This window comes from Rana temporaria, chromosome 4, assembly GCF_905171775.1.
Source record: "Rana temporaria chromosome 4, aRanTem1.1, whole genome shotgun sequence".
NCBI classification, from domain to species: domain Eukaryota; kingdom Metazoa; phylum Chordata; class Amphibia; order Anura; family Ranidae; genus Rana; species Rana temporaria.
The window spans coordinates 274,150,623-274,178,200 of record NC_053492.1 but is presented as its reverse complement, the minus strand read 5'-3'; the positions used below and the strand labels follow the sequence as shown (position 1 = coordinate 274,178,200).

The 27,578-nt window shown below is 42.7% G+C and overlaps 1 protein-coding gene across 1 annotated transcript in view; it reads left to right on the top strand.

Moving 5' to 3' along the window:
• The window catches only part of CEP85L (centrosomal protein 85 like), a 198,250-nt gene that overhangs the window by 7,574 nt on the left and 163,098 nt on the right, over positions 1-27,578 (top strand). Inside the window, exon 2 of the mRNA XM_040350312.1 lies at positions 24,525-24,680. Coding sequence (XP_040206246.1) covers positions 24,525-24,680 — 156 coding nt within the window. The remainder of the gene's footprint in view (positions 1-24,524; positions 24,681-27,578) is intronic.

Here is a 27,578-nt window from a genome sequence, read left to right as displayed (position 1 = left end):
TGCATATACTGAATATCTCCTAAACTGCAAGTTTAGGAGATATTCAAGGTACCTACAGGTAAGCCTTGTTATAGGCTGACCTGTAGGTAAAAGTGGTGTAACAGAGTTTACAACCACAAGCCTTTTTTTTTTTTCGTTCAACACAGAGTTTTGAACAAAATATAACTGATGGCTCCGGTCTGAGCCGCTGTACTCGGAGTTCCAACGCCAATTCAGGGCATCTTTCTGAGGTATTTCATAGTATGCTAGCGATAGCCCCCCCCCCCCCCAGAACACTCCAGTAAGCACTCTCATTCATTAGTTGAGAACACTGCTCGGGAGCCAGTCAGCTGCTGGTTTTCCAGCATGCTTGTCTGGCTTCTGTCGGACCTGCTGCCATACACACGGGCCAAATGTCAGCCGGTTTTTATTGAACCTCCCGACATTTGGCCCATGTGTAACTAGGAATTTAGAATAAAGCCCCTAGGGCTTTCTATCTTCACCTGGTCCTCCTTCTGAGTTCGCTGGCTCTGAGCCGTGATGACGAAACTCCCACACATGCATGAAGGAGTCACGGTTTACAGGACAGAGCTCTGAACGGACGGCACAGGTATGCCATGGCGACCTCACCCGCTGCATCCAATGTAATTATATCCTTATTATAGGCTGACCTGTAGGTACAAGTTCAAAAGTGGAGTTTGCTATGTCTTTAAGCAGGCTCTGGTAGGTAAATAAAGAAAACTTACTGTTGCTTGAGTCACAATCCCTCACTGACTGACCTATTTTGGAAATCTAGCTGTTTCAATGGGATTTTTGCCTTCATTTCAGGAAAGACTCAGGTTTTCTTCATTCTTGGCATTATTCAAATGCCTCAACTCTGTTTACTTTGTAGACAAAACACTCCTCCACCAGGCATGAAAAGTCTTCTATCAGCACCCTTTTATTTTCTGTGACATTTCCTGTTTTCATTCAAATGGAGAAACTTGGAATTAAGAAGTTATATTTTAGTCTATGATAAATATACGGATGGATGGTACACTCTTATTGGTTTCTTGAGAATACTTGTGATGTATTTATAGCCAGAGAGCTTGCACTTCAATTTGAGACTGGCTGGTATTTCTGAGAAGCTAATTTTAAATTGAAGAAAGTTGGAGTGCTGAGTAGTGAGCTGGAAATTAAGAAATAGATTTTAATCTGGAGTTCAGATTTGTAAAGGCCTGTCTGTACGGCGTGGTGATGTCAAATCGGAGCTTAGAGACCGCGCCATTTTCACAACTGACAGCTGCTTTGTTTTCAGTGGTGGCTGTGACACGTACGAAATGGCGTACGCTAATTTGTGGAAGCCATTGGTTATCCTTTTCTGTTAGATTTTAGGGATTATTGTGCAATCGCAACACAAGGACATTGTTCTATCCTTTCAGTTCACACCACTTCCAAATGAATTGGAAGTGAGGTGGGAAAATGAGAGGCTCAGGAGCTCACAGCGGATGCTACAAGAAGGCAGAAAAACAGCACATAAATATTTAATGAAAAATAGATTACAGGGCCATTAAACTGTAATTAAAGGAAACATTTATTAATTTTTTTTTTTCCATTTTTGGATAAAGTAAGAAGGATTATCGGATATCTTTTGTTTTTTTATAAATTTTTTTTCCCAACTGTGCCTGATTGAAATTTCCTTTTTAAGTTCCTGTCCCATAGCCTAAGGAAGTGAGCGAAATCCCTCCAAAGTCACCAGAACTAGTGTCCCCATTGGAAGATTTCCCCACTATTATTGGTCTGATGTTTTTGAGATTTTCTTTTATTTTCCCTTTCTAACAGTACAAATAGAGAGGGTGAATCTTCCTAACAAGGGCACAGAGCAATAAAATCCTGACAGGGCTTCTAATCCATCTTCACTCTAAGGCCCCTTTCACACAGGATTTCCGATCAGCGCCGCCTGTCAGTTTTTTTTAGTCAGACCTGATCGGACACTCCATTCACCTTTATGGGGTAGCGGATGTCGGCGGTGACATGTCCGCTGACGCCCACTGCTATCTGATACTATCCGTGAAATGCAGATGGATGGAAACCCTATTTTTCCATCCATCTGGCGGATGGTAATCAGATGAAAACGGACAGGCGGTTCGTTTTCATCTGATCTCTATAGAGGAGAGGGGGGCTCTGAGAGGTCATCTCGGCACAATGAGCGGAGACAGACCTGCCTGCTTAGCGGAGATCAGCGAAGCGATCTCCCGCTGAGCAAAGCAGAGTCCGACGGGCGGAAAGCCTGTGCGGAAGGACCCTTAGTTTTGCCTTTTTGGATCTTTTTTTTTAAGATTAGTTAGTGTTAGGCTTGAATTGTACTGGATGTTTATGGATTATGAACTCTGAACCTTGCAGTAGTGAGGGAGGGTTAGATGCTTGTTTACATCCAGGGGGACCAGCAGACTTGCCCAATCCTCCGCTGCCGCATTCTCCTCTGCACTGCAAGACCAGTCCCCGCAGCAACTTCCCCCTATGCTCAAGTGGTTGGATGCCCCGAACATCGGGACGCATAGCCCTGCACTGGACATGAGGACGCTGAGGAACAGTCCACCACAGGGCATAGGGGGGCGCTGTCTGCTGGGGGAGCGAAAGATTTGGAGGGAAAACTGCTTTTGCCGTTTACTAGATGTAGGCAAGCATTTAACCATTCCAATGCTGGGGCAGCCCCACTGCAGTTGGGCTTTAGCAACATAACAGATAACAGTGAAAGAAAGGCAATGCTATAATCATGTACTTTACTGTCATCTCAGTGTGCTTTTTGAATGGGTCTTTCATAGGCACTGTGGATCTACTGTGCTGCTTTTGTTCTATAGTAAACATTTGTTTCTGTTTACAGCGTCCTAGTTATCCTAGTCATATGACCAAAAACTGAGCTCATGTGTGGAATGTTTGCATCTGGCATCTATATCACATGTTCTACAATATATAAACCTTTCTGTACAGGAGAAACTTTACTCTACTTGTCTGGGATAATTTAGGGATTTAATAAACCATGCAGATTGCAATGCGAAACTACTGTACACTGTCGGCATTGTAAAGGGAACCTGTAATGGTAGGAATCTGACGCTGCTTACCACTTTTTAACCACTTCAATACCAGGCACTTTCACCCTGTCCTGCCCTGGACAATTTTGAGCTTTTGCACTTTGAATGACAATTGCATGGTCATGCAACGCTGTACCCATTTTTCCCCACAAATAGAGCTTTCGTTTGGTGGTATTTGGTCACATCTGGGTTTTTTTTTTTTTTTTTGCTAAACCGTTTTGGAAAGCCATTTTATTTTTTTTCTTGGTTTCTGTTTTTAAAAAAATTCTCCTTCACTGATAAGGTGGCTCTGATATATAGAATTCATGGGCGCTGATATGTGACACTGATGGGCAGCACTGATTGGGCAGGTACTGACAGGTGTTAATGCTGGTTACTGATTGGCGCTGTGATGGACACTGGCACTGTGGTGGGCACTGACAGGAGGTTTTGATTGGGCACTGATTGGCAGCTGATGGGTACATTTGATCGGGCTGTGCTGATAATCAATGTGCCGATTATCAGCACAGACCCCCCCGATCGGCTCTCCCTGTCAGCGCGAACCGAATGCTGTTTACCGGCACTTCCTGGTTCACAAGATTATCAGCTGAGATTGGTCACAGCTGATCACGTGGTAAAAAACCTCTGTCGGTGGCTTCTTACTACGACCAGAGATGCGGCAGTCAGTGACAGCAGTGCCCTATATCTCACACTGCAGATATACATACACAAGCATACTGCTTAGACCCCTTTCACACTTGTTTGACGTTTTCCTACGACTTGGGACTGCAAAGTTGTAAGACAAGTTGTTCTCCATGATTTCCAATAACTACCATTTATATTACTACGACTTCAAAGTAGTCCCTGCACTAATTTGGTCCTGCTTTGATCCTACTTCAGCCCATTGAATATCACTGAAGTCGGATCACCATCTTAACTGATCCGACTTTGGCATGCGGCATGTGCTCTGATCTTGAAGGGGAACTCCACACAAAACTTAAAAAAAATAAAATAGCATGGGTTCCCCCTCCAAGCACATACCAGGCTCTTCGGTCTGGTATGGATTTTGAGGGGAACCCCCACGCCACAATAACTGCATGGGGCCCCCCCCAAAATCCATACCAAACCCTTATCCGAACACACAGCCCGACATGTCAGGAAAGGGGGTGGCAATGAGCGAATACCACCCACCACCCTTCCTGAACCGCACCAGGACGCATGCCCTCAACATGGGGGGGGGGGGGTGCTTTTGTAAACATCCCTTGTGACAGTAATAATCGGTGGCGGGTACTCTTTATGAAGGGATCTGGGGTCTAGAAGACCCCCAAACTCCTCCTCAGCACTTGAAAGTATTCAAAACACCAAGATCTGCATTTGGCGCCTTTAGAGCCCTTTCACACTGGTGGGTTTTTTGTGGCGTTTTCGCGGTAAAAATAGCGCTATTAAAACACTCATAAAACGCTCCCCATGCATCTCAATGGACCCTTTCACACTGAGGCGTTGCACTGGAGGAGCGTTGAGAAAAGTTCTGCAAGCAGCATCTTTGGAGCAGCTTTTAAGCGCTGAAAAAAACACTCCAAAAACGCCCCTCTCCATTGAAATCGCCTTAAAAAATGCGGTAAAATCGTGTTACAATTGCGGTAAAATTTACCGCTATTTTAACGCTCCGCTATAGGCGTTTCCAGTGTAAAAGGGCTCCTAGGATTTCAGTAATCCAGAAGTGATGTCATGACATTGCTTCGGGGTTGCTAGATTCAAGACCGGCTTTGTTTAGGTCTTCGGCCAGCCGGTTGGTCGCTCAGGCCTCCCTGTGGGATGGTACCAGCCCATCGGCTCATTAGCTGCATCAATTGTTATTACAAGAAAGTTGAAAGGTACTGGGGTGATGCTTGCAGCAGCATGTGCAACCCCTTGAAGTAATTTTGGAAAGTTTGTGACAGATACCGATTCTTAAAAAAACAAAAGTGAATATTGCCTGATAATCGGCCAACCCCAAGTGCAAAGGCCTAAAGAGTCAGTATGTGGGCCAGCATTTCAGCCATACTTCAATGTTTGCAACAAATGGTTAGTATTTTGCTGCCCATATGTGCGAATACGCCCAATTACTCCTGAAATTCCGTTCAGAAATGCAGATGTTCACACATTAGTATCGTGTGCAAGAGGCCTAAAAATGAATTGCTGGAAATGTTACGTTGAGGAAAAACGCACTGCTTTGCAGTTAGTTTGCAAATAAGACGGTCCTGGTATGTTTTTGGTGTAATGTTTGAGGATCATCTTCTATTAAATTACGTTTTTGGTGTAATAGAAAAATATATATATATATATATATATATATATATATATATATATATATATATATATATATATATATATATATATATATATATATATATATATATATATATATATATAAAAATGTATGGAAGCTGTTGTAATGAGCCTACACGAGGAGCAGGTTTTCCTTTCATTTCAGAACAATGGCAGGAAGTGTGTTAATCATTCCTGGAGGTGAGATAGAACAGGTTCAGTATACAGCTTGGCACAAATCTACCTAATTGTTATCTGGTGCCACCCACAAGTCTCATACGCTCAGCAGACAGGCTGTAGGGAGAAGCATATAAATAATATACAAAAAACTGTTTTGTTCCAATTAGATCCCCAGTGTTCAGCCTTTCATGTGCTGTCTGTGCTGGTGCAGAAAATCAAGCCTGTTCTTTATCACTGGGGATTACTTGTGTGTAGATTGATGGTGTGCTCTTTAGTCAGGGTATAGCTGGTATTGCTTTTTCACACATATAGACATTTTTATTTATTTTTTCCCCATGTGAACACTGGCAGGCATTCAAGTTCCTCCGCTTATATCTGGAGGAGTAATCATACTTGTGCTGGTTCCAAAGTTACAACACGCCATAATCTTCTGGAAGACCATGTGCAGTTTTGCATTGAATTTGGTACTGTAATATTTTTTAATTAAAAAAAAAAAAAAAAAAAAGCAGGGATTTCCAAACTACGGCCAGAGGGCCACATCTAGCCCACTACAGGTATTGCCTGGTCTGCAGCAACACTTATATTATGAGAGGATTCTGATATGGGGGGGTGGGCGAGGGTCTTAAAATATGAAAAGGGGACTTCTCATGTTAAAGGGGCTCCCTATTGCGAAAGAGGGGACTTCTGATGTCAAAGAGGCATTCTAATGGGGGGGGCATTGTGATGTCAAAGGGGCTCTCTGATGTAAATGGAGGGGCTGTTATGTGAAAGGGGCACTCTGATGTAAAAGGGAGGAATTCTGATGTAAGGTGGGGGTGGGCATTGATTTGAAAGAGGGGCTCTGTGATGTCAAAGGGGGTACTTCTGAAGTAAAAAGGGGGGCTGTATAAGGGAGATCTGATTTGAAAGAGGCTTCTAATGTGATGATGTAGCTTCTAATGTGAAAGGGTGTACTGATTTTCATTTTCGGCCCAGCAATAATTGAAAGCGGAGCTTCGCCTTCCCCTCAAAAAAATACTGTAGCTGTTGACTTTTAATATTAGGACACTTGCCTGTCCTGGAGTACAGCGATGTCGGCACTGCAGCTGATGTTTCCATCGGCTGTCGGGTGCTGCCATTGCCAGTAAGGGAACCCGGCTGTGAAGCCTTTTACGGCTGGGTTTCTACTGCGCAAAGCGTGGCTGAGCTCTCCTACTAGACCGACCGTAGGGGAATGAGGAAGGGGCCACCCTTCTGATGTACCTCACTGTGGAGAGGTCTGATGAAAGTGGGACAGGGTACCTGTCAAAAACATGTACCCACTCCCCCCAAAAGGTGCCAAATGTGGGTGGAACTCCACGTTAAAATATAAAACGTGGTCCTCGTCTTGGAGACATTGCAAAGGTTAACTGACTCCAAATATCCTGGCCTACCCCTCCAATCCCGACTGCACATCAAGTTGCTGGGATGCCCTGTGCTGCTGATGAAATGGTCCATATACTGCAATACACAGCCCCAGAGTGAATATCCTTCATAATGCTTGCAATGGCAGCACTCATGGGTCCGTGTGACTGCATTGACCTTTGAGAAGCACCTATTAGTTCAGGGTCACCTTAAGTGATGGAGAAGCCTCAGACGTGCTTCTCATTGGTGAGCACGGTCACATGGCTGCGTTGACCAATGAGCGCATGCCATTACGAGGATTGTTAGAGTGAGTATCCATATTACGATGTACACATACAGCTACACCGCCAGCCTGAAGCATTATTTTTCCCTAAAAAGTCGGAGTTGCCCTTTAACACCAGTGCAAATATTTTGAGTGTACTAACACATGGCATCCAATAACAATTCAGCTTTCTTGAACCTAATTACACCAAACTGAATCATAACGGGGTTTCTTATTGGCTGCCATGAGTTATTACATGCACCATCATTATTCTTTGCATGATTTGTATTTTCTCTGTTTATGCAGATGAATGCATTGCGTTTGCAGCCTTTACTGTTCTCAGGTTACCTCCCGCTGCTAAGCAACTTCCTTTGTCTACGTATGAATGATGAGGAGAAATTTAGACACCCTAAAATTATCCTCTGACAGCAGGGATGAGGTTTGAAGGGTAGGAATATGTACATAATTTCCATGTCTCCGCTGATTTATGTTATATCCACATTTTCTCAGACTGAAGACGGTGTTTTTTTTTTTTTTTTTTTTTTTTTGTGATTGACTTCAGTGGGAATATGCATTCTTTTTCACCTAGGGTTGATTATGAATAATTTGTTTATTTTATTCATTTAAAAACCGCCAACAATCTCCACCGAACTCTGTGGAGCACATCAACCATTCATAACATTTCCTGTCCCAGAAGCACGAACAGTCTGTCCCTCCTAGAATACAATCGCACAAGCGCAGGCCAGTTTGGTTAGAAGTCAATTGACCTTCTATTCTGATTGTGGAAGAAAATATTTAGAAACCTTCATAACATAAGGAATCCTTGGAGAGAGCTGAACACAAAAGTACTATCTACCATGCCTCCCACATGATGAATGCAAGCATTTTAACTGCTAAACAATATTTTTAAATCTGTAGACATTGGACATCATGAACTGAACCATGAGTGATCATACATAGTTTAGGTTGTTCTCATTTTAGTCCAAGGGCGAAACAAGAAAACCAATCAATTTCCCTTCTCTATGATGAGCTTCATGGATGGTGGAATTTCCTTTGTTGGCTGTTGTATTCAGGAGGTGGTGGCACCACCCAAACAGTAGCGATCTGATGCGACCATTGTTTGTTTAATCATTTTATACCCGGCTCAGTTGATTTTAAAATCTACTTTTTTCGAGCCAAGTGGTGCTTGCAGGGCTACCCGTGATGCAAATTTTTGAGAATTCAGCAGATGGTGGCTGAAATTTTGAGCCATCTGTGGTGATCTTAAAGCGGTGGTTCCCCCTTAAAAACAACTTTTTTTTATTCCACTGCCCCCCCACATTACAATCGAATTAAGGCTCTTATTATTTTTTTGCTGCTGTACATACCTTGATACAGCATCTTCACCCGTGCATCCGGGTTGCGAGTCCCGCGGGAGTGGGCGTTCCTCACATGTGTTTGATTGACATTTTGCCCAAAAACGAGCTCTCCCCTGTCGCGTAAGCCGCGTCACGGTTGGCGAAAGGAGCCGAACGGCGAGTCGGCGCTATACTGCGCATCGCCGTTCGGCTCCTTTCGCCAATCGTGGCTTACGCGACGGGGGGAGAGCTCGTTTTTAAAGCTGACAACACATCAGTAGAATTTTGTTTGAATATGTTCATTTTTCTAATGTTCATTTTATTTTACACGGAGGGACTGCGCCAGTGGATCCGCCTGCTCTGCGGGGGGTTCTGTCCCCATTAAGCAGGCGGATGACAGGCAGGGGTGGATCCACAGTCTAGTGTCGGGAGGGGCACTACCAGAAAATAAGGTGTTTTTGTTTATAGCGCAAAAAATAAAAACTGCAGAGGTGATCAAATACCACCAAAAGAAAGCTCTATTTGTGGGGGGAAAAAGACTTACATTTTATTTTGGTGCAGGACGTCGCAATTGTAAGTTAAAGAAACGCATTGTATGGCCTGGTCGTTTTATTTATTTTTTTCATAAATAATGGCATACAACCTGTATGCTGCGATTTTTACATCATTAATTTTTTTTATTTTTATTTTTTTTTGTATTTTATTCATATACTTTGGTGCTCTGGTGGGGGGAGGGGCTCCCATGAAGAAGCAACAGAGATGAGCATGATCCGTATTCCTGTAGTGCAGGCAGCATCACACAGTGACACATCCTGTCTTCACGCTGCGCTGGAGGCTGAGAAAATGAAGGGAGGAGGTTGGTGGAGCCAACCCTCACACTAGGTGCAGAGGAGGAAGAAGGCTCCGCTCTGAATACTGGGGCTCTCCTCCTCAGATGTGACTGAGCCGCTGCTGAGGCTCCAGTGTGGCATGAAAACGGGGATCTCTCTCTTGGTTCTGCTGCTACTGATGTGCGAGAGAGAGACTCGGGCATCCATCAGTAATATTTGGGGGGGGGGGGGCAATTGTCCCACCCCCGGATTCGCCCCTGTTGATGGATAGATAGATATCTATCTATTTTTTTTATTTATTACACACACATAACATACCCCCTGGTGCGATGTCCAACATCGGATGTGATGTGAATGAGTTGATTTTTTTCTTTATACCTACTGATAGAGCGGATACTAATGGAGATAGTCTGGTCCTCTCAATTGCTGCCAATAGAGGCCTTCAGATATCCACGGAGCAGTTAAGCTAGCCATACACCACTCAATTTTCTCTCAATCAGCAGGCAAGCAGAAAATCAATTAATTCCCCCCATTTAGCCCTGGTTCATACTGACAGCAGGAATGAAATAGTGCGAGTTCAGCTGAACTCACACCATTTCATTCCCGCACGTCAGTCCCGACCTTTGGGAGAGATTTGAGACATCTGTGCAGGTTCCTGCACAGACGTCTATGGATATCGCACCCCTAAGTCGCCAAAAGTAGTACAGAAATTACTGTTGGAAATCGGTGTGGCGTTGCACCGATTATAACAGTGCCATTGCTGGCAATTGGCATGCGATTTGACATTGCTCCAATGTGAACCTAGTGTAAACCTTGTGAATGGAAGAATCACCAATGCCAGCTATTGCTCAGACCGCAGTGCGAAACTGTCAATTGGTGCAGGAATTGGATCGCATAGGTGTGAACACCCATGTGATCCGATTTCAGTGTGGAACCCAAAAAAAAAAGGGTCCTGCACCATTTTGGTGTGAATTCAATGCGATTTCAGTGAGTTTGTATGGCTAAATTTGCATTGTGATCTGTACAGCAATGCGGTGCGAATCACATTGCGATGTATGTGATCGCACAAGCATAAACCTAGCCTCCATCTTTGCTTTTTAGAAACAAATTTAAAAATCAACGAAAACCACATACCCTATTAGAAATTTGTCCCCCCCCCCCAAAAAAAGTCTTTCTATCCTGCTCCTTCGAATTTCATTGAAAAAGAAATGACTGTCAATTTGACTCCATTAGGGGCCCTTTCAAAGGGCTGACCATTTGGACCATCCATTGCCCTCTATAGAGCAGCAGAGGTAAACAGACGTGTGTTCACCAACATCTGATCCTATTCGCTAAAGAAACCCGTCTGGTGGATTGGATCGGATGACAGGCAGTTAATTTACATCCGACCAGCCATATAAGAAAAGCCGTCTGTGTCCACTCTTCATATATATAAATTACTCTCTCATATAAGTGAGTACACCCCTCACATTTTTGTAAATATTTTATTATATCTTTTCATGTGACAACACTGAAGAAATGACACTTTGCTACAATGTAAAGTAGTGAGTGTACAGCTTGTATAACAGTGTAAATTTGCTGTCCTCTCAAAATAACTCAACACACAGCCATTAATGTCTAAACCGCTGGCAACAAAAGTGAGTACACCCCTAAGTGAAAATGTAAAAATTTTGCCCAATTGGCCATTTTCCCTCCCCAGTGTCATGTGACTCGTTAGTGTTACAAAGTCTCAGGTGTGAATGAAGAGCAAGTGTGTTAAATTTTGTGTTATCGCTCTCACTCTCTCATACTGGTCACTGGAAGTTCAACATGGCACCTCATGGCAAAGAACTCTGAGGATCTGAAAAAAAGAATTGCTGCCCTACATAAAGATGGCCTAGGCTATAGGAAGATTGCCAAGACCCTGAAATTGAGCTGCAGCATGGTAGCCAAGACCATACAGGGGTTTAATGGGACAGGTTCCACTTGGGAATAGGCCTCGCCATGGTCGACCAAAGAAGTTGAGTGCATGTACTCAGCATCATATACAGAGGTTGTCTTTGGGAAATGGACTGCCAGTATTGCTGCAGAGGTTGAAGGGGTGGAGGGGTCAGCCTGTCAGTGCTCAGAGCATATGCCACACAATGCATCAAATTGGTCTGCATGGCTAATGTCCCAGAAGTAAGCCTCTTCTAAAGATGATGTACAAGAAGGCCCACAGTTTTCTAAAGACAAGCAGTATAAGGTCATTGATTACTGGAACCATGTCCTGTGGTCTGATGAGACCAAGATAAACTTCTTTGGTTCAGATGGTGTCATGCGTGTGGGATGGCAACCAGGTGAGGAATACAAAGACAAGTGTGTCTTGCCTACAGTCAAGCATGCTGGTGGGAGTGTCATGGTCTGGGGCTACATGAGTGCTGCCGGCACTGGGGAGCTACAGTTCATTGAGGAAACCATGAATGCCAACATGTACTGTGACATACTGAAGCAGAGCATAATCCCCTCCCTACAGAGACTTGACCGCAGGGCAGTATTCCAACATAAGGACCCCAAACACGCCTCCAAGACGACCACTGCCTTGCTAAAAAAAAGCTGAGGGTAAAGGTGATGGACTGGCCAAGCATGTCTCCAGACCTAAACCTATTGAGCATCTGTGGGTCATCCTCAAATGGAAGTTGGAGGAGCTCAAGTTCTCTAACATCCACCAGCTCCGTGATGTTGTCATGGGGTAGTGGAAGAGGACTCCAGTGGTAACATGTGAACTGCATGCTCAAGAGCAGGGGTCTTCAAACTATGGCCCTCCAGTTCAGGAACTACAATTCCCATCATGCCTTGTCATATCTGTGAATGTCAGAGTTTAACAATGCCTCATGGGATGTGTAGTTCCGCAACAACTGGAGGGCCGTAGTTTGAGGATCTCTGCTCAAGAGGGTTAAGGCAGTGCTGGAAAATAATGGTGGCCACACAAAATATTGACACTTCGGGCCCAATGTGGACATTTTCACTTAGGGGTGTACTCACTTTTGATGCCCAGCGGTTTAGAAATTAATGGCTGTGTGTTGAGTTATTTTGAGGTGACAGCAAATTTACACTGTTATACAAGCTGTACACTCACTACTTTACATTGTAGCAAAGTGTAAGTTCTTCAGTGTTGTCACATGAAAAGATATAATAAAATATTTACAAAAATGTGAGGGGTGTACTTGCTTTTGGGAGATACTGTTCGTCTGTGTGTCTGTGTGTGTGTGTGTGTGAGATATATATATATATTTTATTATTATTATTGGGTATCCCTTAACTTCCTGCTCCATTACCAAAGCAGGAAGTGGGAGGAAATTCCTCCATCAGGGTCAGCCATTGTCCCTATTGGAAGCCCTTCTCTTTATTCTTGTTCTTGTAACAACACAAAATTTGTGATTTTCTTTCACGTTGACTCTAGGTGATAACGGTAAATAGGACATACAATCCCCTCCCTAATGGGTGGGGACAGGGCAGTAAAAACATGTCAGGCATTCAACTCCCTCTACAATCTGGTCAAAACTAATGGAAAAAAAAGTGTTTGTTTTTTTAACGTTCGTGCGCACACACGCCAGGGAAGCATTGGCTTGTCTAAAGGGGTACATGTTTTAATACAGTTGAGAACTGCTGAGACAGTGAAATGCGGTCATGCTGTTTGGATCTACTTCCATAGTAAATGTTAGCTGTGTATTTGGCTCTTGCCCTTGCCCTCGCTGGAGAAAGATTTATAGCGATGTTATTAGAAAAATTAGAACTTTTTGCAGTACCAGACTTGTGATGTAACGGTTATTTTGTTTCATTTAATGATGCTTTAGCCGGATTTTGGATGGGGCACATAGTGATTGCGGTAGCCGCTGCATTCATGTCTGACACAGGGGAGTGTTGTTTCTATGGCAACAGAAAAGCTTTCATTAGATTGGCTGTTTTGAAAGAAGAAACTAAAGTCCAAGACATTGCTGAGTGATATGGAAGCCCAGACACGTCTGCTCTTTATTTAAATGTAAATGATATATTTGGAAAGCTACACTGTACTTGTGTATTTATAGCAGGCTGGAGCCGCAGCAGTGACTTGGGACATGGCTGCACCGCATATGTGGATGAATACTACATCTGCCATATGTGCTTTGTATTAGAGGTTAAATAGGTAAGCTGTTCTGCTCTTATTTTATAGCAGAAGGATGAAGAACAGACTTTGATGAGAAGTGCGTATTTTAGCGTGAAAATGTGCATCAAGCCTTTGACTGCTGAAATCAGGCCACGTCCCTTGAGAGACATAAACATATGAAAGAGCCAAGGCAAATGATTAAATATGGATAAGAAATGCAGAGCTAAAAATGCAGATGCCTAATCAATGCAAATGCTGAGAACCTTTTTTGCGTTTCAGGTCGGTCCATCAACATATTTACCTCAGCCGTGCACAGATCCAACACCCATTAGCCAGTTGGTGTGATATAGGTGGGTGCATGGGTTTGTGAATGAACGGGATGCTCTGTACAGAGCTATTCCTGTCCGTTCATTCTGTGCAGCTGAGGCTGGAGAGCTGTACCTCAATCTCTTTTCTCTGTCTAAAAGGTGAAACATCTGAGGTCTGCTTAGACCCCTGATATTTCACCAAAGCACACAGCAGGGGCTCCTAAACAAATTGTAAAACATAAAAAAAAATACTGACTCCAGTGGCGGAACTACCAGGGTCACAAAGGTTGTACTAGCGACTGGACCTTGGCGTTCCGCCACCGGGCTTAGGGGGAAGGGCCAGAGGGCACTTCATGTTTTTTTTTTTTTTTTTTGCATCAGAGCCCTGAATGATCTACTTACACCAATGGCGGGGTGGGGGGTTTTCCTAAATGGAGACAAAGGCAGCAATAAAAAGTGGACAGAGCTTCTAGCCCTTTCCCGCTGTAAGCAAGTAAATGGTCACCTATTTGTCCGGGCCTACAATACATTTTAACCTGCTACTGCTGGTGTCTGTATGTTCAGACCAGCTCCAAAAAGTGCTGTGGTACAGAACAGGTTGATTACATCAATAGCAAAGATGCCCACAGATGTTAGTCAGGTCCATATGCACGATCCGACTGCTGAAGGATTTTATGGATGAGGTAAATAATTCAGTGTATTTCTGCATCCAGGAATCACAGGGGTTTGTGTGGGGTTGCAGCCAACAGCCTGCACAAATCAATGAGAAGCTGACAGATGCCACAGCTGTACATGTAACCACACATCCAAGCATCCAGGGCCTTACATCTATCCTTGTGTGCATGTACATTAACTTCTTGGATGTGCAGTCACCGCGTCAGTGAGCCTGCTGTTGATTTGTACAGGCTGCAGGCCATGGATTTATGTCCGCGTCTGTAACTCCCAGGCCTAGAAATACACTGAATTCTGGCAGTGTACGGCCCTATGACCCATGTGTGTGAGCCTTAAAGGAGTTGTAAAGGAAAAATATTTTTTTTCCTAAAATTAATGTCTGCAAGGTAGACAGACAGAATAGTGTAATGATTCTGTTAAAAAACTAGTAAATATTAAATTCCTTCATCTATATCACCTCCGGCATTCTAGTTTCTGTTCTCTCATTCACTTCCTGGTTTGCGGCGCTCGTTCATGTAAGAACTACATTTCCCAGTATGCATTGCGGCACGCCCAGTAATTCACACCTCCTTGAGGTCTCTAACACGTAGAGAGCGTCCTGCCGCACAGATGTATTTACCAGGAGGGGGCGAGCACGTCACTGACCACCGCAGTAAAGCCTCCCTTCACAGTGGTGAGTAATAATCAGACAAGCAGGAAGTGAACAGAACAGAGAAGAAATAGAGCAACTTCTGAGCAAAAACGAACAATGAGGAAGTGAAAAGAGGAATGTCTGCAGGTAAAGGATGCTTATTATGAAAAAAAAAACTTTTTTTCCTTTACAACCCCTTTAAGGAGGGGGTGCAGAAATACATCTTTAGCCCCCAGCTTATTTCAGGGGAAATTCCAAACTGGCTTAGTGATTCTTTCCCCTCTAAAGAGCTTGGGAAGTGCCCAGAGACATTTAACCAATTTCTAATGGCTGACTAGATCATGAGAGAAAATATCAGCACTAGGGTCGTCGGATCGAATGCCAACCACAGCACTACCTGGCTGGAGTTTCCATGTTCTCCTTGTGCCTGTGTGGGTTCCCTCTGGGTAATCTGGTTTCCTCCCGCACTCCAGACATGCCGGTAGGTTAATTGGCTCCTTTCTAAACTGGCCCTAGTATGTATGAATGTGAGTTGGGAACTGTAACGGAATGACCCGTGACAGAGACTTTGGAAGGATGAGGGGTACTCCTGTGCCAGCGTCATTAATAACTCTTGTGTCTAGGGTCACCCTGTGTCCCTTTTGGGCATAGGGTGACTGAGAAATATTAATTAGAAATTACATGAGATATTGCAAAGTGTTGGTTTATTCTGACCCTACCGGTCAATAGAATGACTCTTTCAATGCTTAGCCCAGGCTATTGAGTTGTAAAATGAGGCTGGCCCCTGCAAGACCTTTCATTGTGTGATAACACTGTTTAAAGCCTATTGATGATCAGCTGTGAATACCTTTCTGTCGGAGACAGACCGTCTGTCTAAAGATGTGGATTGAGGGGAACTCATTGGGTGATGGTGTTTTGTTTGAATTCTATTAATAAAGGAATGTGACTTCTCAGGTGTAGTGATTAGGTCATGTTAATTATAGACCAGCGCCGAAATGTCTGGAATGTTTAGTAATTAGCCCATCTGAAGGTGTATTGAAGCCCCCCCCCCCCCCAGTGTGTGATGTGTGGGTGGAGAGTTTGATTGTTCCTGTGATTACTGAAACATGCCTTGTAAACTGTATATAAACTTGAGAGCTAGCCATTAAAAGTGTTCATACATTTTGAAGCAGAGAATAGAGCTGTCAGTCTCATTTTCTGGGGAATTGATATGGATCGTGTCTGCTGGTTTGTCGGTGTGTCGGATAAGATGTCGTGGGTTGATGGAAGGTCGTAAATGGTGGTGACCGTTACAGGGACCTTAGATTGTAAGCTCTACAAGTGCAGGGACTGATGTGAATGTACAATATCCACTAACCAACCACTTTATTAGGTACACCTTCCTAGTACCGGGTTGGGCCACCTTTTGCCTTCAGAACTACCTTAAAGCGGTGGTTCACCCTCCTTAACAACAGTGCAGCATTACATTTGGCATAGTAGCGCGAGCTACAGTATGCCGGTCTTACATTTTTTTATCCCCGTACTCACTGTGCTATTGTACATTCAAGATTCCGACTCCCGCGGGGAATGGGCGTGCCTATGGAGAGGGAGGATGATTGGTGGCCGGCTCTGACACGTCACGCTCCCCGAAGACAGCCGGAGTAGGTCTCGGCTCTTCACGGCGCCTGCGCACAGGCTATGCGCAGGCGCCGTGAAGAGCCAAGCCTATTTCGGCTATTTCCGGAGAAGCGTGACGTTCCAGGGCCGGCCGTCAATCACCTTCTCTCTCCATAGGAACGCCCATTCCCCGGAATCTTCAATGTACAATAGCACAGTGAGTACGGGGATAAAAAATGTAAGACCGGCATACTGTAGCTCGCGCTACGATGCCGAATTTTATGCTAGAATAAAAAAAAAATTTTTTTTTTTTTTTTTTAACCTCCCTGGCGGTATGATTCTTTCAGAAAAAACATGCTGAAAGCGGTACCATTATTTGCAAGGAAATTTGGCGTTTTATATTGTAGGTCTGTCATTTTTAGAAATAACTCACTTAAATCTGACCAAACAAGCTTCTAATAGGCATCCCGGGTATGAAATTTTTTTAAAAACAAAATTATAAATTATAATATAATAAATAATTATAAATCAATATAACAAATAATAATATAATTATAATAAAAATTATTCAATAATGTAATCAAATCAAAATCACTGAAATTTGCTCAGTTGCAGAATTGTTGCTGTCATTATTTTTTTTTTTTTATGACGAATTTCCCCACAAATCGCTATCGCACAATTCTGCAAGTGATTATAATTTATTATCGCTGTTTTTTAGCTGATCTAAAACTATTTTTGACATAAAGGGACACTTTTGGTTGCTATGGACAATCTACAGTTTGCAGGGAGAAAGAAACGTTTTTATTATATAAAATGACATGCAGGGCAATGGACAGACCACTAGGGACAAGGGGGGTGTGTTTTTTTTACATACAGTACTGTAATCTATAAGATTACAGTATACTGTATGTATAGTGTTTGTTTACTTTTTTGAATTTGGCGCCGTTCTCCGTCCCCGTGCGTCGTAACGTCGCAGGGAACGGAGATCGGCGTCACACGGAGGCACTGTGTGAATCGAGCGAGGTCCTGCTCGCTCACACAGCGCGGTGGCATCGCTGGATCCAGGGACAAGGTAAGTGAAACTCCCTGTACATCCAGCGAGGCGAGCCCGAGTCTGACTCGGGGTTACCGATCCTTGCCCAAAAATCTCACCCCGAGTCAGACTCGGGAACACCGCCCAGGAGGTTAATAGGGTGAACCCCCGCTTTAATGGAATAGTTTCAACAAGGTGTTGGAAACATTCCTCAGAGATCTAGGTTTATATTGACGTGATGGCATTACGCAGTTGCTGCCGATTTGTCCGTTGCACATCCATGATGCAAATCTCCAGTTTCACCACATCCCAAAGGTGTTCTATTGGATTGAGATCTGGTGACTAGAGGCCATTGGGGTACAGCGACCTCATTGTTATGTTTAAGAAACCAGTTTGAGATGATTTGATCTTTGTGATATGGTGTATTATCCTTCTGGAAGAAGCCATCAGAAGAGGGGGGTATACTGTAGTCATAAAGGGATGGACATGGTCAGCAACAATTCTCAGGTAGCTAGTGGCGTTTAAACAACGCTCAGTTGGTACTAAGGGGCCCAAAGTGTGCCAAGAAAATATCCCTTCCACCATAACACTACCACCCTGAATCATTGATACAAGGCAGGATGGATCCATGCTTTCATGTTGTTTACTCCCAACTTCTGACCCTACCATCTGAATGTCGTAGTGGAGATCGAGACTCCTCAGACCAGGCAACTTTTTTCCAATCTTCTATTGTCCAATCTTGGAGAGCCTGTGCAAATTGTAGCCTCAGTTTTCTGTTCTTAGCTGACAGGATTTGCACCCGGTGTGGTCTTCTGCTGCTGGAGCCCATCTGTGTTGTGCATTCAGAGATGGTATTCTCCATACCTTGGTTGTAATAAGTGGTTGTTTGAGCTACTGTTGCCTTTCTATCATCTCAAACCAGTCTGGTCATTATCCTTGGACATCAACAAGGTATGTTTCCTCCACACAACTGCTGCTCACTGGATATTTTCTTTTTTTTGGACCTCTCTGTAAACCCTAGAGAGGGTTGTGTGTGGAAATCCCAGTAGATCAGCAGATTTTTAAATGCTCATACCATTCCGTCTGGCGCCAACAGCCATGCCACGTTCAAAGTCACTTAAATTCCCTTTCTTTCCGATACTCTGTTTGAACTTCAGCAAGTCGTCTTCACCACGTATAGATTCCTAAATGCATTGAGTTTCTGCCATGTGATTGGCTGATTAGCAATTTGTGTTACCAAGCGATTGAACAGGTTTACCTAATAATAAAGTGGCCAGTATGTGTAAATTGATGGCACCATATAAGTACCTGTAATAAATGGAATAAATTTGTGTCCAGCTTATTGCTGGTCATGCAATGAATTTGACGATTGCTTAATATTCAAACAATTATCAGCCTGTAGAATGGTATCGTGTTTTTTTTTTTTTTTTTTTCACAAAGAGGTTTTGTATCATGTTGGGCAAACTCTATTAAACTGATTATCTAATTTTTCCATTTTCTATTGAGGAAAGGTCAAGTGCTTCTGCCATTAAAGTTATTCAGGAATGTGCAATTGTCTAATGACCTTGCGGTGAGACACGTTCCCAACTATGGACATTCTAAAGAACACAGACATTCAGTGGTGATTGTAGGAAATGCAACCAAAATATATTTTTTATGACCAATACTATTTTCATTGTGTGTGTGTGTCAATGGACACATGGCACTTTGCCATGAGGGAATCTGGAAGGGAGGAGGAACCAGGACTGCAGATGGGGGGCCCTTGAAGAGGAGGATCAGGGCTGCTCTGTGCAAAACCATTACACAGAGCAGATAAGTATAATCTGTTTAATATTTTTTTAAAAAACCTTTGCTATCTTTTAAAATATAAAATCTTGTACTTGTATAAAAATAATAATTTTTGTGATGTTCGGTTATGTGGTATAAAGTACCATTGTGTAACAAAGTGCATAGTTAGAATGTTTGTTTTTATCTTTTGTGCAGCTGAATGTTTTCAGTAGTTCTGGCCATGATCTAGAGATAATTAGCCGGATTCAGGTAGAGCGGCGCATCTTTGTTCCGGCGTAGCGCATCTCATATGCGCTACGCCGACGTAACTCTGAGAGGAAGAGCTGTATTCACAAAGCACTTGCTCCCTAAGTTACGGCGGTGTAGCGTAAATGGGCCGGCGTAAGCCCGCCTAATTCAAAGTAGGCAGGTTGTGGGCGTGCTACATTTAAATTAACTGTGACCCCATGTAAATGAAGCCCCGAACGAACGGTGCATGCGCGCGCATGCTCAGAATCACGTCGAATTTACTCCCTAAGATACGCCGGCTCAATGCCTACGACGTGAACGTAACCTACGCCCAGCCCCATTCACGTACGACTTGCGTAAACGACGTAAAATCCGACGGCAGTTCCAACGTCCATACCCTAACATGACTTAGACCAGCTATTTGGTGGTTTATCTTTACGCTGGACGTACGCGGCCTAGCTTACTGCGACGGGCGCAAGTTTGTTCGTGAATCGGCGTATCTAGGTAATTTACATATTCGACGTGTAAATCAACGGAAGCGCCCCTAGCGGCCAGCGTAAATATGCACCCAAGATACGACGGCGCAAGAGACTTACGTAGGTCGTAGGAAGCCAGAATTCAGGCGTATCTTATTGCAAGAATAAGGCGCATAGATACGATGGCGCATCCATGGACTTACGCGGCGTATATAAAGATACGTCGGCGTAAGTCTCTTTGAATTATATATATATAAAATATATATATATATATATATATATATATATATATATATATATATATATATATATATATATATATATTTATTTATTTTAGAGACATCTATTTATCTATCAGTATATATAAAATCTCACAAAAGTGAGTACACGCCTTACATTTTTGTAAATATTTTATTATATCTTTTCATGTGATAACACTGAAGAAATGACACTTTGCTACAATGTAAAGTAGTGAGTGTACAGCTTGTATAACGGTGTACATTTTCTGTCCCCTCAACATAATTCAACACACAGCCATTAATGTCTAAACCACTGGCAACCAAAGTGAGTACACCCCTAAGTAAAAAAGGCCAAATTGGGCTCAAAGTGTCAATATTTTGTGTGGCCGCCATTATTTTCCAACACTGCCTTATTCCTCTTGGGCATGGAGTTCACCAGAGCTTCACAGGTTGCCACTGGAGTCCTCTTCTACTCCTCCATGACGACATCACGGAGCTGGTGGATGTTAGAGAACTTGCACTTCTCCACCTTCCATTTGAGGATGCCTCACAGATGCTCAATAGGGTTTAGGTCTGGAGACATGCTCGGCCAGTCCATCACCTTTACCCTCAGCTTCTTTAGCAAGGGAGTGGTCATCTTGGAGGTGTGTTTGGGGTCATTATCATGTTGGAATACTGCCCTACAGCCCAGTCTCTAAAGGGAGGGGATCAAGCTCTGCTCCAGTATGTCACAGTACATGTTGGCATTCATGGTTCCCTCAATGAGCTGTAGCTCCCCAGTGCTGGCAGCACTCATGTAGCCCCATACCATCTCACTCCCACCACCATGCTTGACTGTAGGCAAGACAAACTGGTCTTTGTACTCCTCACCTGGTTGCTGCCACACACGCTTGACACCATCTGAACCATATAAGTTTATCTTGATCTCATCAGACCACAGGACATGGTTCGAGTAATCCATGTCCTTAGTCTGATTGTCTTCAGCAAACTGTTTGCGGGCTTTCTTGTGCATCATCTTTAGAAGAGGCTTCCTTCTGGGACGACAGCCATGCAGACCAATTTGAAGCAGTGTGCAGTGTATGGTCTGAGCACTGACAGGCTGACCCTCCCACCCCTTCAACCTCTGCAGCAATGCCGGCAGCACTCGTACATCTATTTCCCAAAGACAACTTCCTGGATATGGTGCTGAGCACGTGCACTCAACGTTTTTGGTTGACCATGGCGAGGCCTGTTCTGAGTGGAACCTGTCCTGTTAAACCATTGTATGGTCTTGGCCACCGTGCTGAAGCTCAGTTTCAGGGTCTTGGCAATCTTCTTATAGACTACGCCATCTTTTATATAGGGCAACAATTCTTTATTTTCAAATCTTCAGAGAATTCCTTTGCCATGACGTGTCATGTTGAACTTCCAGTGACCAGTATGAGAGATAGAGAGCGATAACACCAAATTTAACACACTTGCTCCCCATTCACACCTGAGACCTTGTAACACTAACGAGTCACACGACATCGAGGGGGGGGGGGATGGCTAATTGGATCCAATTTGTAAATTTTCACTTAGGGGTGTACTCACTTTTGTTGCCAGCGGTTTAGATATTAATGGCTGTTTGAGTTATTTTGAGGGGACAGCATTTTTACACTGTTATACAAGCTGTACACTCAGTACTTATCATTGTAGCAAAGTGTAATTTCTTCAGTGTTGTCACATGAAATGGTATAATAAAATATTTACAAAAATGTGAGGGGTGTGCTCACTTTTGTGAGATACTCTGTGTGTGTGTGTATGTATGTATATACATACATACACACACACACACACACACACACACACACACATATATAATATATATGTGTGTGTGTGTGTGTGTATATGTATATGTATGTGTATATATATATATATATATATATATATATATATATATATATATATATATATATATATATATATATATATATATATATATATATATATATATATACATATACATACATATATATATATATATATATATATATATATATATATATATATACATACATATATATATATACATATATATATATATATATATATATATATATATATATATATATATATATATATATATATATATATATATATATATATATATATATATATATATATATATATATATATATATATATATATACACATACACATACACATACACATACACACACACTTAGCTTAAAGTGGGCCAATTTCCAATGGGGCACAATTCCTTCCATTGACACCAAAGATAGGACATTGTTACTCCTGTTGAATGCCAGGATATTTTCTCATACTGCTGGCCCTAGGCTGGCCCCCTAAAGCCTGAAGGACAATAAACTAGCCCTTTGTTTAGAAGGTTTGGAGACCCTGGCACTAGACAATGACAGCTAAAATCTGAATCTGGTTACTCATTGAGTACGTTGGGAGTCTTCATGCAGGATCCAATTCCTGGGCTCTTTCCCTATTATGAATCATAGCGTCTGTATCTTGGTTTGCTGTTTAAAAAGTTCTATTGTAATTTCAGCAGGAAATGTCAATGATCAGTTTTTGGATAAGAAAAAGTTGAGCTAGGCTATGTGTAGAGGACAATTGAACTTGGGGACCCACTTCTAAATCCGCGGTATAGGCCAACCTTGGCCATACGTTTTACTTTTTTAATAGATTCTTCAGCACAAAAGCACTGCTTTGTTCTTTACATATTTGGTTTGCATACTATAGGACACTAAAGCAAGCAAAGCCCCATCTATTTTAAATGGTGGGAGAAAACAAAAAGATTGTTTGAGGAGGAAGGATGTCACGTGACCTGTTTGAGGTCATTGGACAAGTGCTCTCTCCCTTTCCGTAAGTGTAATCTGCAACGTTATGCAGAAAACTTATCACAAAGGCTCCGCATTGCACTTTCCATGTTAAAAATTAACTTTATTGCTTTATTCTTCCCCAATTGCTGTATTTTGCTGTATTATGCTTATTTTCTCTTGGTTGTAGGGGTCCATGTGGGCCAGTTTTACCTGCTTTGAATAAAAAAAATAAAAATAAATAAAATGCAGGTAAATTGTGGAATAATTCCAGCTATGTTGTGCAGTTTTTTTTTAGTAGGCCACAATCCAGCCACAGAAAAGTTTGTTTTCTGAAAGTTCTTTTTGTTAAAAAACTTAACTTGCCTAAATGCAAAGTTTTCTTACTATTAATAAGGGAATTGGATTAAAGAAGTCATCCCTGTGCTGAAGGTAGTGACTGTAAGGAAAATCCAGCTCAATCATTCTTTCCACTAAAATATAAGGCATGGTGGACCTTTTTTGGGGCATTCTGATGGAATCCATAGACATGAAGATTGTCCCCTTATCTGGTCTCTATTACTGTATATACTCGAGTCTAAGCCGAGTTTTTCAGCAAATTTTATTGTGCTGAAAATGACCCCTTCGTCTTATACTCGAGTCACCTTTTTGCGCCTGATCTCCCGGACTTTGGGGACCCGGTGCCGACCGTAGGTCCCCTGGACCCCAAACATGTAGCCCCACTCTTCCTCTACAAGTGTGCAAAGTTTTTTGTCCGGGGAACCTACGGCCGGGGAGCACCAATTTTTCAAAGCCGGGCACCTCTTCCATAGACTCCCATGTAAACCGGTAATTTCTCCGGTGACTTTGGGGACCCGTTACTAGCCGGTCGTAGGTCCCCTGGACCTGAAACCTGGCACACATGTAGCCCCATTTCTCCTCTACAAGTGTGCAAAGTTTGTTGTCTGGGGAGCACCGTTTTTTTTTTTTTTTTTTTTTATATAAAACGTCAGTCTAGGCATGGGCACAGTGAGGCATGCAAAAGGACACAGTGAGGCATGCAGATGGACACCCTAGGCTTATACTCGAGTCAATAAGTTTTCCCAGTCTTTTGTGGTAAAATTAGGTGCCTCGGCTTATACTCAAGTATATACGGTATGTTACTTTTTTTATTTTGAAATTTCCAGCAAGGACTTTGTATTGTATTACACTAAACTTTTTAATTGTGTGGCTCTTGTTTGAATCTGTTTATTAGTAGATCCCCTATGTGTTCTGCACGTGTATTTTGTTCAAGGGTATGTGATTATTTACCGCTTCACATTCTCTGTTTCCAGGTACAGATTTCCCCTCATCAGGGTGGCTCTCGGGTTCATTGTGGCATTCTACAGTTGCTTCACCCAGTGGCAGAAGTAGCCACACGCGAAGACACAGCATTACATCTGACAGTGGAGATACGGGCATTGGAACCTCCTGTTCAGACAGTCTGGAAGGTGAGTGCACACACCTGTTTTCAGTTAGGCACCATCACAAGTCATTAAAGCTTTGATGGTACATTTCTGGCAGTTTGTATGTAGTTGTATGCCAAATTTGTGATTTCCTACAACGTTTTTATTGTTGGTACGCAAAATTAAAAAGTAGGCATTTGCAACACTTTTTTTACTCTGTATCGCTTTTTTTGTTGCCACGGAATACCTCTAAGTCTGTGATGATGACAGTGGAGGTGAATAGACCTCTTCCATGTTGGAGAAAATTGTTGGTCGTGTCACATGCGTAACGGTTGAGTCACATCTTTAATACTATCCTCGGCTCTAGAGATGCAGCGTTCCCGATAGGCTTGTACCAATATCGGTGCTGATACTGAGCATTTGCACGAGTACACGTACTCGTACAAATGCTCCGATACTTGAAACGGATATCTTTTGGGGTGCGATTTGAGCACATACACGATGAATGGGCTTAAATCGCACTGCTAAGAATTGCATGCAGTTTAAACAGTAATGCGGGGCAATTCTTGTCCGAATAGCATGCCAGTTTCCCCTATTGCTACTGTGTGAACCCAGGCTTGTCATAGTGACTTAAGCCTGGGATCAAACAGGAGCGGTGTGGGAAACCGCCTGCAATTCAGATAGGAATCGCACTGCATTCCTGGTTGTTCAAATTGCATGCAATTCTTTGCAGTAAAATTTGAGCCCATTCATTTTGTATGGGTTCAGATCGCACAACAAAGGTATCAGTAATCGGGATCGGCGAGTACTTGACTGAAAGTTTGGGTACTCATACTCGCCGGTAAAAAAACCAGTATCGGTGCATCTCTAATCCCCGAGCTCCCTGCCCAGCCGCTGACATCTTCAGGCGTCCAGCTTCCAGGTCTCGATCGTTGGCCATTATGTGCACACCTGCACATGCATGGTATTTAAGTCAGTTTCGACATTGCAGAATTTATACAGTGAGCTGCACGGACGGGAGCATGTCTTTTCTGCATTAAAATTCCTGCATCTTTAATTCTGCCCTCAAGTTCAACTTTAAGTTCATTAGGAATGGATATTTAATATCTTTCTATTGCTCTTCCAACGTCTCCAATGCCGCCGCGTACACACGATCATTTTTCGGGTTGTAAAAAACTACGTTTTTTTAAAAATGTAATTTAAAATGATCGTGTGTGGGCTTCAGAGCATTTTTCGGGTTCTGAAAAACGAACAATTTTTTTTTCGAACTTGATCTATTTTTTCACGCCGTTTTTAAACAATGTCGTTTTTCGGGTTGTAAAAAATTATCGTGTGTGGGCTTTAACGACGTGAAAAACCCGCACATGCTCAGAAGCAAGTTATGAGACGTGAGCGCTCGTTCTGGTAAAACTACCGTTCATAATGGAGTAAGCACATTCATCACGCTGTAACAGACAGAAAAAGCGCAAATCGTCTTTTACTAACACAAAATCGGCTAAAGCAGCCCAAAGGGTGGTGCCATCCGCATGGAACTTCCCCTTTATAGTGCCGTTGTACGTGTTGTATGTAACCAGCGCTTTGCTAGAGCATTTTTTTTTTTAACGATCATGTGTAGGCAAGGCCTTTTTTTAACGATGAAGTTGAAAAAAAAACGTAATTTTTTTCTAGAGCCTGACAAACGTTTGTTTTTTACAACCTGAAAAATGATCGTGTGTACACGGCATTAGTTCAATTTTGGAGGAGAGATGCTTCCTATAGTTATGTCACAGTTGCGAAAGATTCCTATATATCCTATCAACACCTACATGAATCTGTCGCAAGTTGTGACATTTGTCGCACTACCGCATAACCAAATTCTAAAGACATTATGGAATTATGGAATTCCAGGGCATGTATTCACAGCTATATGGCCCCATAAAGTGATGACATTTTTCAGAGAGATCATACAGTTTTTTTTTTTTTTATTGCTTCTAATGCGCATTTATTATTTTTCTTTCCTGCAGGAGCCTGGGAAACTATTCACCCATTATCAGTGGATCATGGGTGCAATGTCAGGCTTCTGCAGACAAGCCTTACAGCTTTTCGACTTTACCTCCATATGGGCTATCAGTTTGAAAGCGGCAGGCATAGGAAACTGTGAATGAATGACGTGGCCATGTGGGTTGAGCGCCGCAGGGCTGCTCTATTTTTTTTAATTGTGTCAGCGGGTATGGGGAGAAGATCCTCGACTGCTGTCACACTGAGCGCAAGATCGAGTGGGGGGGAGAGGCAGCAGGAGCTGAAACATGTTATATGTTATACCCTAAATACAGGTGGAACATGTAACGTGTAACAAAAGGTGAACTTGGCCTTTAAATGGTATAGGGTAGATGCTCTGATGCTACATTTTGGGAGCTTCCAGTTATAAAATACCTCTGTTGATTTTTAAAGAACAAGTTTTAGTCCTAAACTCACACTTTTATAAGCAGATGATACTTTCAGCCCTGGTTCACACTGGGTACGATTTGGAACGATTTGAGATGCGATTTGACATGTCAAATCGCATCTCAAATCGGCGGCAATTGTCGGCAATGGCACTGTCCTAATCAGTGCGACGCCACATCTGCAATTTCAAAAAGTAGTTCCTGTACTACTTTTTGCGATTTCGGGCCGCGATTTACATTAAATTGCGGCCGAAATTGCGGCAAAATCGCAGCCGCGAAATCGCGGTAAAATCGCGTATTTTACCGCGATTTTGAATTCGCAGCAGTGTGAACCTAGGCTCAACAGAAGTACTCGCAAAGATGGACTTTAAAGTGTGTGCTGCCGAATTTTGCATTTCTTTTTTTTTTTTTTTTCTGCTGCATCATTTGTAATGATTGTGGCGCTTTTTTTTCCTCCTCTGTATTCGCAAGACACGAGTGGTTTCAGAAAGCTTTTCTTTCCGTTAAACTGAGACTTCCT